The sequence below is a fragment of the Plecotus auritus genome (genome assembly GCF_963455305.1).
Source record: "Plecotus auritus genome assembly, chromosome: 6".
Taxonomy (NCBI): Eukaryota; Metazoa; Chordata; class Mammalia; order Chiroptera; family Vespertilionidae; genus Plecotus; species Plecotus auritus.
In genome coordinates, this window is record NC_137773.1 from 150,225,620 (window position 1) to 150,243,284 (window position 17,665).

The following is a 17,665-nucleotide window of genomic DNA, read 5'->3' on the forward strand; positions in this document are numbered from 1 at the left end:
TGGCTTTACTCATCGGTTGCCTATTTGCAGTAGCCATTCATTTCCAAGTAAGGGAAGATTACCAAAAATGTTTATTTTTTAGCTTATTCAAATATTTATATTTTCTCTAGTTTCTTTTCTGAAGTCTTTTGGTTCATTCTTTTTTCTGACAAACAACTGCTGTTCAGATTTCCTTTGTTGCCGTAGATTATGAATGTTAGCTGTAGAACAGATCAGTTTCTTCAAAGGATTATTGGCAAGTGCGATTCTGTATAGATCAGTACATGCCGAAGTATAGAAAATGGAATGTAGCAATGGGCACTTTCTTCCCTGACCCCAGAAACAGCAGTTTTAAACTTTGTATCTTAAGATTCCAGAGGGAGAAGAGAACTGCCTAACGAATGCCTCACATATTTTGAGGAACCCTCAAAAAGAGAGCCAGCAAAAGGCAGGCTTCCACACCTCCAGACTTATTCTGCCAGGCTGCGGTTCTGGCAACAGGGTTGTCCTTCTCAAACCTGTTACTGAGCCCCTTCACCACCTCTCCTCATGCCCCTCACTCTACCCTGCTCCACTCACAAGCTCACTTCCCTGCCTCTTGCCGTTCTCCCCACTCCTGTCCTGGGCTCTGCGGTTAGAGCCCTGACCCCGTATGCTGTTCTCTGCTTCCCTAGGGATTCTGGTCCCTGGTTAGCTGTGCCTCTGCTTATAATAACTGAGTCCTACAGTAAAGGAGACAGTGCGTGTGGGGAAACATAAGTTTGGCTTTGAATCTGTTAAATTTGAGGGCTATAAGTTGTTAGGTAGCTATGTTTAGTAGGTAATTGGGCACATGGGAGAGATTGAAGATAGAGGAAAGTGAGGAAGACCGTTGGTAATATGAGATCCCCCTGGGCTAGAACCTAGTGTGCTAGATAGAAAGGTTTGTCATTTGGAGAGGAGAATAGATCTTTCCTTGGGACTGGGTGCAAAGGATGGGTGTTCTAACAGATGTTCCTGGTGCTGAAAAGGAAGGCAGAAAGGGGGCTCCTCTGTGCTCACCAAGAGGGACAAGAACGTTGTTGAGTGAGGAAGCAGGCAGAGCAGCAGGTGATGAGGCAAGAGGTCCTATGAGGTTTGGAATGAGAAAACTAGGGAAAGAGGGTTGGTGAGGAAGGATAGCTGAGCAGGATTAAGGGCCTACCCTGAGCCTGGAGTCAACTTTGTGTGAGAGTACCTTTCCCTCCTGGAATGTGATTGCCTCTGGCAGTGCTGGGTAGCAGGAGTAGAGTGAGGGGCATCAGGAGCTGGGGCTGCCCCTAAGGGGGCAGGGAGTGAACCTAGGGTGTTGATATGAGTGTCAGTAACATTGTCTTCTTTGGTGTGGGAAAGTGAAACCAGGTCACTGGCTGGGCTGGAAAGGAGGGAAATAATTGGCTATTACATCTCAGCTGTGAGAGCACAGCCCTTGCTTATAAATGTGCTTCATAAATGTTGGCTGAATTAGAGTAGAGAGAAAGAACTAGTTATGTAGAAATCAGAGGAAGTGATGGGATCTTTGATAGAGAGGGATTTTTGCATTGTTTGGTTATGGAGCAAGTTCTTTAGTAGGTAGGAATATTGAATATTGAAGCCACCAGGAAGATGGCAGGAGATAAAGTGAGACAAGGGCCAAGGCCTCTGCAAAGACCTGTGTCTGTTGTTTATGTTGATGGCATGAGAAGTAGATGTTAGGAATAGAACTTGCAAGCCTCAGAATGTAGGTGGTTTTGCATGAGGAAGGGATGTTCAGAAAGGACCTAAAGATTATAAAAGAATGCTGCCCCTACTGCCTAGAGACCCTGAGGGTCAGGTGTTGTAGGAATTGAATGATAAACAAGGGAGGACACAACTTCTGAGGAAAGCCATGTTGGGGGACAAGGTGGGGAAGACATTTGTGAAGAGGCCAAGAGTGTGAGGGCTGTTTAGAATAGTGGGGTTCTCAGGGTGGGGGACAAAACAGAAGGGCTGCAGCAGTGATCTCGGCAGAGCACAGGAAGGCTGTGTCAGGATCTCTAGGGTCAGGAGTAGGCTGGTGCTTATGGGAAGTGCAGTGGGACAATAGGGTAGCTACTTTGGAATAACTACTGATGCCACTGGACTCTTCATCAAGGGGAACCTGTGCCACACCGATAGATGTGCTGCGTTAATTGTTCTGTTTGATCCTCATAACGGGTTCCCTTATCTTCATTTTACAACAACTGAAACTTGGAAAAGTTAATTTCCCTAAGGATCACATAGTCTAACGGTTCCAAACCCAGTTCTTGCTGACTGCCAGTTTGTGCACTTGCTTTCCATGTATGGTCCTGTTCAGAGATAGCGTAGATACTGGGATACAGTGAGTGCATTCTCTCACTGTTAGTCAATGAGAATTGTTGAAAAGCCTGCTAGCACCTCCTGGTGGCAGTAACCGGGTGGTGGTGTGCTAAGGTGAGAGTGAACACTTCCTAGCCAAGGCACCACTAAGTCACTTACTGATGTGCAGCAGCAAGAACATTTCCTTTATGAACAGTTGCACTTATCAAATATAGCCATTGACAGTTATTTGTATACCTATTGTAACTGCAAAGCAGTAGTTTAACATTTGCATCTCCCTACAGCAGTGGTCGGCAAACTGCGGCTCGCGAGCCACTGTTTGCCGCTCTGTTGACTAATGAGTTTGCCGACCCCTGGGATAGGAGCTTAATCACAAGGAACAACAACAGCTTGTAATTATTGGAATCGAGAGTCTAGGTCAGTGGTCGGCAAACTTATTAGTCAACAGAGCGGCAAACCGCGGCTTGCAAGCCGCATGTGGCTCGCGAGCCGCAGTTTGCTGACCACTGCCCTACAGCATTCAGGGACTTTCAGATAGAGTGTGAAAGGAGAGTTAAATTTGTTGAATTAAGTCCCTTTTCTTATCCATGGGTAGACACCCCTTTTCCTGGAGCCCTACCAAATGCCAGTCCTTTCTCTTACAGCAGGGGTAGGGAACATCAACCGGCCAGCGGGCCATATAAGGTCTGCAGAATCATTTGGTCTGGCCTGCCAAGGCATTAGGGGTGAGTTCATTAAATGTTTGACCAAATATAGCAGGCTAATTTTTAAGTTGATAATTTTGTATAGTTCTTGAATGGTGTTATATATATCCAAATGGCCCTTGGCAGAAAAAAGGTTCCCCACCCGTCTTACATATGGGATGATACTCTTTCCCAGTTGCCTTTCATCTTTATGATGTCCCATTTCATTGGCTTTTTTCATTAGCATATACATTTGAATAGCTCCCATTAATAAAAGAAGACAGAAAAGCTTTGGGATTCCACCCCCTCCAACCTGGTTCCAATTCTTCCTTGTTATTTCTTAAAGAAGATTTGCAAATTGCCAATTATAAAGTACAGTATAGGGCAGTGGTCGGCAAACTGTGGCTCGCGAGCCGCTGTTAGCTGCTCTGTTGACTAATGAGTTTGCCGACCACTGCCTTAGTGAAAAACACCTAAAAAACATTTTAATAATGTACTAATGTCTTTAACCTGAAGTCAAAACTTCTGGGTAAGGGTAATGCCTTACGCAGTGGTCGGCAAACTCATTAGTCAACAGAGCGGCAAACCGCAGCTCGTGAGCCGCATGTGGCTCACGAGCCTCAGTTTGCCGACCACTGGTATAGGGAATGTAATCATTAATATCATAATAACTATGTATGATGTCAGATGGGTACTAGACTTATTGGGGTGGCCACTTGGTAAGTTACATAAATGTCTAATCACTATGTTGTACTCATGAAACGAATATAATATTGTATGTTAACTATAACTGAAAAAATACATATATTTTTTAAAGAATGGGTTCTCGAATCTCTTTCCTGCTACTCTTTTCCCAACCCACTGCCCCTTGGCTTCCACCTATCCTAGCCTTCCACCAAAGCTGCTCTGTGACCCCTGAATGGAAGCAGGTACTAGTCTTATCAAGACCCCATGGGCCCTGGCCATGGTGGCTCATGGTGAGGGCGTGGCCCACACACCAAAGGATCGTGGGTTCGATTCCCAGTTGGGGCACATACTGAGGTTGCGGGTTTGAACCCCAATGGGAAACAGCCAGTTGATGGTTCTTTCTCTCTCTCCCTCCCCTCCCCTCTTCCTCATTTCCCCCTCCCCCTCTCCTTCTCCCTCTCTCTGGATTCAATGAAAAAAATGTCCTTGGGTGAGGATTTAAAAAAGAAAAAAAGGGCCCATGGGCAGAACAAAGAATAATGAGAGATATAAGGCCTTATTGAAGGTGGCAGCCATTCTGAATTTCAACTATTGCTTTGCAGTTTGAGCTATTGCTTCCATGAACATCTTTCTAAGCAGCAAGACTATTTATTTATTGATGCTGGTTGGTTCTTTTAAGTCATACTGTGTAAGGCAGATATTTGATAGATAAATATTCCAGAGAAATCTTCTTAAGTCACCTCTTTTCCCTTTTGGATTCTGACTCACTTGAGAAACAGATTCAGAAGTTAGATGGGCATCCAACCATGAATTTGCTTAATGGTGAAAGTTGGACTAGAGAACGTGGCTTAGATATTCTATTAGAGATTCCTGCCTTGGAATCTGCTTGTGGGAGTGGATCAGCCAGCCACATGTAGCCCATCAGAGCTTGGCTTTTACCAGCTAGAGAAGGCATTGCTGGCTAATCTTGGTCTGTGAATTACACATCTCAGTGGCTCTCCAGGGCTTCTTTTTCAATGGCTGTGTAGTTCTCAGTAGAATTTCTGAAATCTACATGGCAGATTTTACAGGAGTGTGGTGGATATGAAGTAGACAGTGGCTTACTGGGCTGAATTTTTGTCCAGTTGAAAATTCCTAGGACTGTTTCTATTTGCATTTTTTAATAGCTAGATTGTACATCTGAAAGGCACATGTATTCATTAATGAGCCAAATCAGTGAAGTCAGGTGATCAGTGTTCCTTCTGTTATCACAGGTCCAGTTTGTTTATTTCTCTATTTTACAGGTTGAATATAAGCTGGGATTCCAAGTAGACAACTTTGTGGCAATGGACATGCCCCAGGTCAACATTTCTGCTCAGGGGGAAGTTCCACGCACTTTATCAGGTGAGTCTCAAAGACAGTGTTTAACCTACTGTTTACAACTGTGTCTCCCATATCCCAAAAGAACAAGTTATATTCCATGCTGCTGTGTAGTGCATCTTACTTGATAGGCATAAGATATATAAGTACTTTGAAAAGTAATTTTTATAAATATTGATGATTTGTACTGAGTTTTAGACCATTCCCTCTTTTCCATCGCCTCCAGAACTATCTGTGCTCAGCTCTTCCTTATCTCCTTTTCTGCCTTGCTGGCATTGGCCTCTGTATGGGTCCCCGTGTTTGGGTCTTGTTCCTCTGGGAGTAATTCCCACACCGTGTCCCCCACCTCCATTAACTGAATGCATCCCAGACGCTCCAGCCAGCATGCTGTAGGATGACTGTCTGCCCCTGCCTGTCTGGCCTTGTTGCTGCACTTGCCCCAGTGTTCCAGCAGCTCCACATCCATGCAGTTCTGATATCCATGTCTTTGCATGTGCTGGTCTCTGTATTTGGAACCATCTTTTCCTCTTGTGAACTCCCATTCACATGTAATAGTCTACAAGTCTCAAAATCTGCACTGTTCTTTTCCTGCCTCTTCCTCTCCCTCTAATCGTTAACCCTTTCTTCTGTTCTTTCTTCCCCATAGAATCTTTATTTCACTATTTTTGAACAGATATACATTATCTTGTAATTCTTCGTTTTTTTTTTTCTCTCCCTCCTAGCCTGTGGCCACCCAAAGGGCAGGTGCTGTCTTTTTCAACTCTCTACCGTTGGCTCCTAGTATAGCATCTGGCCTGGGATAGGCACTCAGGGCTTGTCTGAGTAAATGATTGAAGTATCATATTTACACCAGTTTAATTACTTTTGGACCAGCCTTTTGAGAAAGGTTCCTGAAGATGTGAAATTTTAAGAAAATGAAAATTATTTAAACTTGGATGATATAAGCCACAGCGATGTTGAGGAAGTCTTCCTGGCAGTCTTATTCACTATTATATGTTTTTATTGATTTCAGAGAGAGAATGGGAGAGGGAGACAGAGATAGAAACATCAATGATGAGGGAGAATCATTGATTGGCTGCCTCCTGCACGCCACTCACCGGGGATCGAGTCCGCAACCCAGACATGTGCCCTGACTGGGAATTGAACCATGACCTCCTAGTTCATGGGTCGATATTCAACCACTGAACCACACTGGCCAGGCCACACTGCTTTATATTTAATCTCTTCATTAAGAGCAGTACATATTGCATTCAAGTGGTGAATTGTCTTTCCTTTTTATCAAGTAATGTTTATTATTGTCGATGTGGCTGGTAAGATGGCAGGGTTTGCTTTATGTTTCTGTAGCTTAATTATAACACAGTAAGAGAACATATGAGACAAAGTGATACTAATATCATGCGCAAAAGTTGAAAATAATTATCTTTCCATTTATTTCTTGGTTTGTTCTTTAACACTAACTTTTACATTTGTAATAAATGAAATAATGTCTCAGGCTGTGTAGTCTGAAGATAAGTCTTCTGAAAGTTTCTGCTTAGAATTTTATGTAAATGTATTTTTAGTTTTAATAAAACAAAAATCAAATAATTTAAAGATATTTAATGGGCTTTAGTGTTGAATTTTAGAAAATTAAAATAAACTTTCTTTTTTTTTTTTTTTAAACAGTGTTCCGGGTTGAGCTTTCCTGTACTGGCAAAGTAGATTCTGAGGTTATGATTCTAATGCAGCTCAACTTGACAGTAACCTCTTCAAAAAACTTTACAGTCTTAAATTTTAAACGAAGGAAAATGTGCTACAAAAGTAAGGAATTTATTTACTAATTTATGTGTTCTATATAGATTGTAAGAAGGTCAAAAATAGATTTTGTAGTGTTTTTTACAGATTTGTAACCAAATCTCGATTATAATTGTAAATGAGGAAAGAAAGAGCACTGCCCAGTAAAATTCCAAGATAATCGCCAGGTCATTTTACAGCCTGGAAGCAGCCCCTCCCTACTTTCTCAAACCTTTTGTCGGAATTGCTAGGGAATTTTATATTAGGAATGTGAAATAGCACTGTAATAGTTGAAGACTTAAAAAAATCAGGTGATTCTGACAAGGGCCCTGAGTGAAGGAGTATTTACCTTATAAAGTTACTATTGTACAGAAGCATTGCCTGAGGTTCGATAGACCTGGGTTAGAATTATGGCTCTGCTCTTGGCAGAAGTTTGGGACAAATTACTTAATCCAAATCTCAGGAGTTTTTTAATCTGAAAACTGGGCATAATAACCTGTTTCAGAGGTGTGTTTTGTTTTAGACCGAGCCTAGCCTAAAGTTTAGAATACCATTTATGGGTACTTAAATATTAGGTATTTTTGCTTTTGAATAATTTGTTACTCAAATTATTATGCTTACAATGTTCCAAGTACTTTACAGCATTAAACCCATTTATTTTATTTTATTATTATTTTTTAAAAGTATATTATTGCTTTCAGAGAGAGGAAGGGAGAGGGAGAGAGATAGAAACATCAATGCTGAGAGAGAATCATTGATTGGCTGCCTCCTGCGTGCCCCTTCTGGGGATATAGCCTGCAACCCAGGTACGTGCCCTGACAGGGAATCGAACCATGTCCTCCTTGTTCATGGGTTGACACTCAGCCACTGAGCCACACCAGCTGGGCACAGAAACCCTTTTTCATTAAGCATCTATCTATAAGGAACATCCTTTGGTTATTGATGATTATAGTGATGATTATCAGAATAATAACCTATCATTTATTATCTTGCAACAAATATCTTAGTTCAGGCAGTGTTCTTCTATAACATAAAACTGTGCTAGAGAAAATTTAGAAAATGTAATGATAATATTTAAGGATTTTCATGGAAAATAATTTCTAAAGCATTTTCTTTCTCCTTTTTAATTCAGAACTTGAAGAAGTAAAAACTTCAGCATTGGACAAAAACACTAGCAGAACTATTTGTAAGTGTTTCTGTATTATCCTTCTCCTTCATTAGGGATGAAAATGGTGATTGGAAATGAACACGATTACATGAAGCTTGGAGGCCTTGTGGTTTCCAGGTTGTCAAAAGATAAACACCTTGCTGTTTAATTTGCTGTTTTGTAGATTGGTATAGTCAGATGAAACTACTAGAATACTAAACATTTCCTGAAGTAAAATTTGTATCCTATATAATAAAAGCCTAATATGCTAAGTGTTCAGTCGTCTGGTCAGCTGTTCAACCAATCAAAGCATAATATGCTAATGATATGCTAAGGTCACTCAACCACTCGCCATGATGTGCACTGACCACCAGGGGGCAGATGCTCCAACTGGTAGGTTAGCTTGCTGCTGGGGTCCAGCTGATTGGGACTGAGGGAGACAGGCTGGACACGCTCTGGAGCCCTCCCACGGTCCTTCCCCAGCTGGCTAACATTCTGTGTCCCTCCCCTGGCCCCGAACATGTGCCAGTGGGGTCCCTCAGCCTGGCCTGTGCCTTCTTGCAATCTGGGACCCCTTGGGGGATGTCGGAGAGCTGGTTTCGGCCTGATCCCACAGGCCAGGCTGAGGAACTCCACTGGTGCACAAATTTGTGCACCAGGCCTCTAGTATTTCATAACAAGTGATCTAGAAAAATTTTTAAGCAAGAATTCATATCACATTTCAAATGGTTATAATTAAAGTGTGAACATGAAATACGTGTAAGATCTTCATCTCTTTAGCAGGTTAGAAAATCTGATTTGTGACCTGGACCTAACCCTCAGCTAATTTCTTCCAGGTGAACGTGTCAATTTAAAGACAGATGCCATGTTAATTAAACCCACAGAGCAGAAACTCAAAGTAGATTTTTGTTTTTATGGTAATGGTTGTATTTAGATAGTAACTTCCGTTTTCCTTTTCTGACATGGACACATCATTGAGACTTACTCTCCCTGAGGTAGTTTTAATAGCAGCATCTTAAAAGGTTACTAGATTGTATTTTTGCAGTCAGGTCTGGAGGACCAAGAAGCCATTCGGTCTCTTTGCATTAATCTGTTCTGATTTCTTGTTTGTGGACTCCAAGTTAAAGTTTTAGAAAGCAATCTTTTCCCCAAGGGCTTGAAAGCTCTAACTTTTACCTTTTGTCCCAACTTATCCCCACACTTGACATCTCCACATAGATGTGCACAAAGTATTCTTGGACAGAACAAAGCTCTGGATTCTCCTCCTCTGGCCTGCTTTCTCCTTGTCTTTGTAAAGGTGCCATTCTTCACCTGATTCTTTAAGCCAGAGCTTTGATTCCTCTTTTTTCTTTCCACTTCAGTATAATCCACGAGCAAGGCCTGTTAATCTGCTTCCCAATCCATTCACTTCTCTCTCCACTCCACACTCTTGCTCCAGCCACTGCTCTCTCTTTCTTGGACCTCTCACTCTCTCCCTGCATCTGCTCTGCTGCACCCCCCCCCCCCCCCCAGCATTCTCTACACAGCGTGCAGTCAGTCGTCTTTGTTTTTTCTTCTACTATGATAATGTGTGTCATTCTTTTGCTTAAACCTTGCAATGATTTCCTATCTCACTTGGGATAAAACCCAAATTCCTCAGGTTTTATTCAATAGAATTACCATGTAAGTACTCATCAAAACTCACTTAAATCTCCACTCACACCAGTTCTGTTCTCTGTCTTCCACTCCGTTTCTCATTTTTCTGTGTCTCTTTCTCAGTTTGCTTCTGTGTGTGTGTGTCTCTGTCTTCTGAGTTATTTTCTCTATTGTTGAGGCTTCCTTTCTTTCTCTTTTTTGAATAATATAACGCTGAATATTATTTTATTTCATAAATAGTCTTGTTTTTCTGCTTTTATCTTTAAAAACAGATAAGCAAAATAATTTGTTACTCTCAAAAGAGAAAAAGGTTAAATGCTTATTGTTGTTGTTCTTAAACATATGGGTTGCTGTGTTATATATTCCTTCTCCTGGGAGCAGTGTGGTTGGCTGATCTGCCTACTTCAGCATCACTGCTGAGGAAGTATGAGGATCTGGAGATCTGTGCTGTCCAATATGATAACTCCTAACCACATGCAGTTATTTAACTTTAATTATAATGAAATAAAAGTAATTCTTCAGTTCCTCAGTTGCACTAGCTATGTTTCAAGTGCTTAGTAGCCACAGGTGGCCAGTGGCAGCTGTATTGGCCAGCTCACTTAGAACATTTCCATCACCATAGGTGGTTTATTATATGGAGCTGCTGTGACTTGTATACTCATTAACCAAAAAGTTCTATTTAAAACTTCTTTCTAAAAAGCTACAACAAAACATTTAAAAAATTTGTGTGAGCTTACATCAATGCACTGCCGGTAACTGATCTTATCAGAGAATGGACACATGAAATGAAAACCTTTTTTTACAAAGAACAGGATACTTATACTGTATATTGGGTCACAAAGCAATTGGTGAATTTATTTAAAAAGCTTGACGTGCTTTTCATTTTTGTTTCAGATGATCCTGTACATGCAGCTCCCACCACTTCTACGCGTGTGTTTTATATCAGCGTAGGGGTTTGCTGTGCAGTAATATTTCTCGTAGCAATAATATTAGCTGTTTTGCACCTTCATAGTATGAAAAGGATTGAACTGGATGACAGGTATTGTACATATTTTGGGAAAGTAAGGAAATAAAAGCAGTATCTGCATTTGCCTGGGAGCCCACAGACACTCACGCACACTGGTGTGCAGTGGTGCAAGGGAGGGAGGGAGGATGATCAAGTCCCTAAGCAAAGGAAAAATTATTGTATCTGTGATTGCTGTCATTGTGTTTCTCTAATTTTTTTTTTAATTTGTGAAGTCAGAAATTACAGTTTATTTGTTGGTAGAGAAGTCGAGATCAAAATTTCCGCATCATCCCCTTTGATATGACCCTACAGCAGACTCCTAGTACCTTTTAAAAATAGCCCTGTTTCTTCCTCCTACTTTGTTCCTCCATCATTATCCATCTGTCCATTCATCCATCTGTCCATTCATCCATCTATCCATCCATTAACATTTCTTTAAAAAAATGTTTTTATTGATTTGAGAGAAAGGGATAGAGAGATAGAAACATTGGTGAGAGGGAAACATTAATCAGCTGCCTCCTGCACGTCCCCTACTGGAGATTGAGCCCACAACCTGGGCATGTGCCCCGACCCAGAATCAAACTGGCGACCTCTTGGTTCATGGGTCGACGCTCAACCACTGAGCCATACCAGCTGGGCCCCAGTAAACATTTGTTGAGAACTTGCTATAATTTAAACCATCGGTTCTCAACCTGGATGCACGTTAGAATCATGGGTAAACTTTTAAAACATACCAGTCCTTGGGTCCCACCTTCCAGAGAGTCTGACATAATTGGTCTGAGGTGGTGTTTGGGCATACTTTTTTTTTTCTTAAAGCTTCCTGGATGATTTTAACTTGTAGACTTTGAGATAAACTAGGTTATATATACTAAGTGCTGGGAATAATAAAATTAATGATATACACCTTAGCTTCAGGTATTTAATCTTTGACATGGACCCATAATTATGAAGTTTTATGAAGTTGATGATTATGGTATGTGTATTATAGTGTGGGATACAAAAGGTGCTGGTCCTAGCCTGGGTAAGTCAGAGATGACAAGGAAGACATTACAAACAGGATAGGGTAAAAGGTCAAAAAGGAGTGATAGACAGTTTTATTTTTCCAAGACACCATTCTTGTTTCCTGCCTCAGGGATTCCCAGTTGCTGACTGAAGACATCCCAGCAGCATGGGTTGGCTGTCAAAGCTCTGCCTTATGCAGAGATGTATCTCCCATGCTCTTTGAACCTTTCTCCCTTTCTTTCCATGTTCTTTCCAGCTGCTCTAGTCACGTGATTACTTGTCCCTCACTTTAGCCCTACACCCTGCCCTTCAGGACTTTTGTTCCAAGTTTCCTTTTGTCCACAAGGCTCCCTACATTTCCAGCAGTCCAAACTCTGTTCATTCTTCACATTTCAACTTTATTGTCATCTCTTTCATGAAGTCTTTTTCTAAGTCTCCCAACTACCCATTTCACTCTCCTCTCTGTCTCTCTCTCCCTCCCTGTCTCTCTCCCTCTTTGGGGTAACAATTACTATACATTTCCCTCCTGAAATCGTTTTTCTGTGTACTTGTCTCTCCTACTAGAATGTAAGCTTTTTCCAATTAGAGAGCAGTGTGTGTTACTTATTGCTGAATCCCCAGTCCTAACACAGTGTTGTTCATACATTGGATAAGCACATTTGTGGCCCAAACAAAGCCCCAGGGGACAGGGAGCCTGGTTGAATTCAGTACCTGCCCCGAAGTTCTCTCTGTTCCCATTGTTTTACTTTCTTTACCTGAGTCGAGAAAAAACGAGAAAGGAGATGCGAATGAAAAGAGAAATACATGGGTGATGTGTTTCAGAATATGTTTTGTATACTTGGTAGTGTTGAAGTTAGACTTCGGTTTTATAGAGGAAGAAATGGTCTTTGGAAGCACCGAGGGAGAAATGAGGTAAGGGAACAGGTAGAGTTAGAGGGGCATTGAAGAGCATGACACTTAGAGGTCAGTCTCGATGCACACATTTTCCTTGAGTGCTTGCCTGTGTACCAGGCCTGGGAATCCACATAGGCCAGAGTTGTGCAGGCACTTCCCGATTCCTCGGGGTATAAACCTCTACCTGTGGAAATAATCTGTTATCACCCATGAATTGGTCCCAAGTTCTCTCTAGCTTTCAGTTGAATGTTTCCAGACATTGCCTGAATAAAAGCTCTTACACTATCACCTGTTTTCAGAGCATAACTTAGTAGTTAAGAGCTTGGCCTCTGGAGCCAGAGCATCTCTGAATTCTGTGTCCTGCTTACTAGCTTTCTGGCCTCAAGAATGTTATGTCTCCTCTTTATGTGTCAGTTTTCCTCATCTCTAAAGTGGAGATAATAGTGGCACATACTTACTGGGGATGTTGTGAACTTACATACAGTAAGCGCCATTGTTACAATTTTGTTTTCAGAAAGGTTCAGTGTGTCAGTAGTGATGGACTAATTTATTCTGCTTTTTTCTGTTCTATTAGCCACTATTTATTATGTGCCTGGCAAGCTAACAGCGGTGACTAGAAGTTCCCATCCAGTAATCCAATAGCATTTAAGAGACACATACTTCCCTCTGCACAGGGCCCACTGAGATCTCAATGGCTGCCGTGGTATTGAGTGTTTTCTGTTTACTAGCACTGTACAAGCACTTTACATGTATTATCTGATTTGACACTCATATCACCTATTGGCGTGAAATTGTCCTCATTTTAAAGATGAACAAACAGGCTCAAAGAGATTAACTTTCCAGGATAGCAGTGCTATCACCAGGGCAGAGCAGCAGGAGACATTATTGCAGTAGCTCAGTATTGTAATTGTACAAAGCATTTGTTGCGTGCCAGGCACTGTTACACATGCTTGACCCCCGTTAATTCCCCTAATCCCCTAAACCGCAGCCCTGTGTGGTTTGATGGGACCTGTGGCTCCATGGAATTCCTGGGACAGGGATGATGGAGAGTTCCTCGATTCCAGGCATTCAGGAGCCGAGTCCTGCTGTACACAGAGTTTCTTTAGAGGCAGAGAATAAACTCCCTGGGCTTGCTCCTGCCAGGGCCACTGGGTCCCATGTGTGTAGCTGTCCCTTCCTGAGAGCATAAGGTGATCTTTCCGTCTCAGTGCTATGCCAGGCGAGACTGTCCTGAGAGGCAGAGCTTCTTGCCACATTCACTCCGGGGCCCTCCCACAGTGTGATGCTCTGTACCCTGTCCACACTGTGGTCTTCTCCTGTTAGTTTATAACTGCAGGGAAGTTCGTTCCTCTTTTGTGAGGTACTTGAACTTGCTATTTTGCAATATCTTCATTTTCCATTATCTCCACTACCCCACCACCCTCACCATTACTAGTGACGAGGTCACCTATATTTCTTTTTGTTTCTATATCTAGTGCCTAACAGGTCTCAGCCGAAAGAATGTTGGATGAAAAATTTGTTGATTGAAGAATGAGTAGAGAGAGGCAAAAACCACTTTGTTATACCAGGGGTGGGGAACCTTTTTTCTGCCAAGGGCTATTTGGATATTTCATAACATCATTCATGGGCCATGCAAAATTATCAACTTAAAAATTAGCTATATTTGGTCAAGCATTTAATTACTTACTCCTAATGCCTTGGCAGCACTGAGAGAGAAATGAGGTAACGGGAATGAGGCAGGGCCAGACCAAATACTGTCGCCCATGGCCTGGACGTTCCCAACCTCTGCATTATACCAATAATTTTTTGCCTCTTTCAGTATATGTCTCCAACTCATGTCAGAAGCAACTGTTCTTTTTGTTACAAGGAAGTATGGTTTTCTCTGCTCAGTGATCGAGTCAGTAGTTGTTCACTGAGCTGTCACTGAGGCTCGGTTGGGCCCCTGGGCCTGCAGTGCCAGGCGCTGGCTTCAGTGCTGGGGAGGAAGAAGTGAACAAGCAGGCGCTCTCCCAACCACAGGGCCTGATAGTGGCCTGGGCAAGGCAGACAGTGAAGAAGAAATCCCTGCTGTCCAGCTTCACGAGGGGGGTCTTTGTATGTTATGTCCACTGCCGGGTCCCTAGCACAGCATCTGGTATGTAGTAGACACTTAACAAGTATTTGTGGAATGAATAAATAAAGTTACAGAGAAACACAAATTGTAATAAGTGCTGTGAAAGAAAATGATGCTCTTTGCCCTAACTCCTAACTTCAACTCTGAAGCAGAGTTAATATCCCCATAACTAATCTTACTTACTTATGAAAATCAAATTAGGTAATTTATTTATTCTGGCTTTAAACTATTAAGTGCTAGAAAACATACACTTTTATCCCATTTTCTACCTCATGTGATACAGCTACCGTATATAGATTACGGGTTTAATAGTTACCAGGGGTGGATCCCTGACTGCTGCCCGCTTCTTTTTTAACAGTAAGTCTGGGGTTTAAAGGTTTGTTTAACCACTTAACATAGTGCTTTACTCATTGTAGGGACTCACTAAATATCTGTTGAACAAACAAAAAATTGGCATGGAGCCCTAACCGTTTTGGCTCAGTGGATAGAGCGTCGGCCTGCGGACTGAAGGGTCCCAGGTTCGATTCCGGTCAAGGGCATGTACCTGGGTTGCGGGCACATCCCCAGTAGGGGGCGTGCAGGAGGCAGCTGATCGATGTCTCTCTCTCATCGATGTTTCTAACTCTCTATCCCTCTCTCTTCCTCTCTGTAAAAAAAAAAAAAAAAAATCAGTAAAATATATTTAAAAAAAAATTGGCATGGACATACTCATATTCTTGGTATGCCCACAGTATTTTCAAGAATTCTGAGTTGGTACAAGAGTGCCACCTACTGGAGATAGTAAATAATTTGGGGTCTGAGCCTTCTCCCACTACTGTATGTTGGTTGCAAGGGAATATTTAACTAGTGTTTTCATATATGTTATACAACTTGAGCCTCAAAAAATCCTGGGTGTAGGTTTTTCTTTATTCTATTTTGTGGGAAATAAATTGAAGTTCCTTATTTACCCCCTTTGGGGGGGTGGGGATGCTTCTTTTCCCTCCTTGTTATTGAATCCTGGACTTTTAACAACTTTGTTTTCTAGGGTGATCTTTAAGTAGCACTCCAAAAACGGGTGCCTTGTGCTTCCTTGTCATTCTAAGGCTTGGGGATGCGTCATATTAGTAATAACAAAAATAATTGATAATAATAATTTGTAAATCCTCTGTTATTCCATCATCTGTATGCCATTTGATTTTGGGCCATCATTAAAAGAGATCTCTCTTTCTGATTCCTTTTCTTAAAAACAATCTAATTGAGTGGCATGGGCTCTTTTCGTAAGAGGTGATTCATAGTTCCGTAACGTATTGTTTATCATGGTATGAGGTTCAGGACGGCTACTATTTGTGGTGTCTTGGGACTGGCACCTACATTTCTGTATGACTTTGATAGGTGAACCTGCTTGATGATTGTGGAAGTAGAAGAGAAATAAAACATTTAGCTTTGCATTATGAGGTAGTTAAAATTTTCAATATGAAACGTTTGTTTTGGAAATCCATGCATTATTGCCATCTCCATCAGGACTTTAAATTAGTTATAATGTCTACATGCTTTTTGTGTGTATGGAGAAAGGAAATTTCTCATTGAAGCTGACTTGCCAAATATTTCTCTTAATTATTTGCAGCATCAGTGCCAGCAGCAGTTCCCAAGGGCTGTCTCAGCCATCTACCCAGACGACTCAGTATCTGAGAGCCGACACACCCAACAATGCAACTCCTATCACCAGTAAGAGTTAATTTAATTCTAAAGTTGATTTACTAAAGTTGTCCGTGGTCTGTCTGTCAGTGGTTCTGTGTGTTTAGTTACTTATGGGACGTGTTTACCATACTACGTACATAGTGTCTGATTGCAGAATTAGGCCTGATCCTCAACTTTTGCTTTCTAGAACATTGAATGAAACATTCTGCAATTGGAGTGTGAAAAATAAAATTTAAGTTTAATTGCTATATTTAGTTTCGTGGAGATTTCCATAGATTAAGTGTATTAGAGAGCTATAAAATCACTCCTGTAGAAATTTGGAAGGAAGGTTTTCAGGTATTTAGGTAGTATAAGCCATTGAACTGCATGAAGACAGAGATTTGGATTTTAATACATTGTTTGATGGTCTTATGGGCTATGGTAAGGACTTTACATTGTTTCCTAATCTAGATAGGACACTAGCTGCTACTAGAATTGAGAGCTGGAGATCTGATTTCCTGTTTTTTGAATAAGGGTTTTGTTTTGTTTTGTTTTGTTTTGTTTTGTTTTGTTTTGTTAAAGTTCACCCGAGGATATTTTTAGAGAGAATGGTGGGGGAGGGAGGGGAAAAAACATCAATGTGAGAGAGAAACATCAATTGGTTGCCCCACACACACATCCCAACTAGGTCCAGGTATCAAACCTGCAACACGGTATATGCCCTTGACCAGGAATTGATCCCATGACCCAACAGTGTGTGGGCCAATGTTCTAATCACACAGCAACACTGGCCAGGGCTTAAACAGGATTTTGATAAAAGTTTTTATACTGGAACATGTAGATGGGAAATTATCACTCATAGAGTATAATGTAGGCAAAGAGAAATCAGTCACCATACAAATAAGGAACAAGGTAACATCAAGATAGACACTAGGTCACAAGTCAGGGCTCCACTCATTGGTGCTGTTGATGAATTAGGTTCTTGTAGGTATTAACTGTTACCTTCCTTGGGCTAGCATTTTTCTTTAGTAAACTAATACTAAGAATATCTGTTCTTCACCCACTGCCCTATTGTGGTCTTTCAGTACCGTTTCCCAATAAAAAGAACCGGAATTCTTTGGCAAAATGCATGGTTCCAGGATTGAATCAGGAACGGACCAGATAAACCAGTTGCTGAGCCAAAAATTAAGGGAGCTACGAAAGACTTGAAGAGCTCCCAAAATGGGCCCATTTGAACATCTAAAACAATGATGGCTACAGTGGACTTTAACATAAATTGTATAAATCCACGAGTTCATAATGATACCTTTTTAAAAAATTGATCATTCTCAGGTAACTAAGGTACCAACAATATCTTACTCTGACAGCTGGCTCCATGAACTGTATTTCAGAGTAACCAG

The 17,665-nt window shown here is 41.5% G+C and overlaps 1 protein-coding gene across 2 annotated transcripts in view; it reads left to right on the forward strand.

Moving 5' to 3' along the window:
- RYK (receptor like tyrosine kinase) overlaps positions 1-17,665 on the forward strand; it is a 96,325-nt gene that overhangs the window by 40,100 nt on the left and 38,560 nt on the right. For both annotated transcript variants that reach the window (XM_080671961.1, XM_080671962.1), the window contains exons 3-7: positions 4,967-5,066; positions 6,705-6,839; positions 7,945-7,998; positions 10,489-10,633; positions 16,213-16,313. In XM_080671961.1, coding sequence (XP_080528087.1) covers positions 4,967-5,066; positions 6,705-6,839; positions 7,945-7,998; positions 10,489-10,633; positions 16,213-16,313 — 535 coding nt within the window. The remainder of the gene's footprint in view (positions 1-4,966; positions 5,067-6,704; positions 6,840-7,944; positions 7,999-10,488; positions 10,634-16,212; positions 16,314-17,665) is intronic.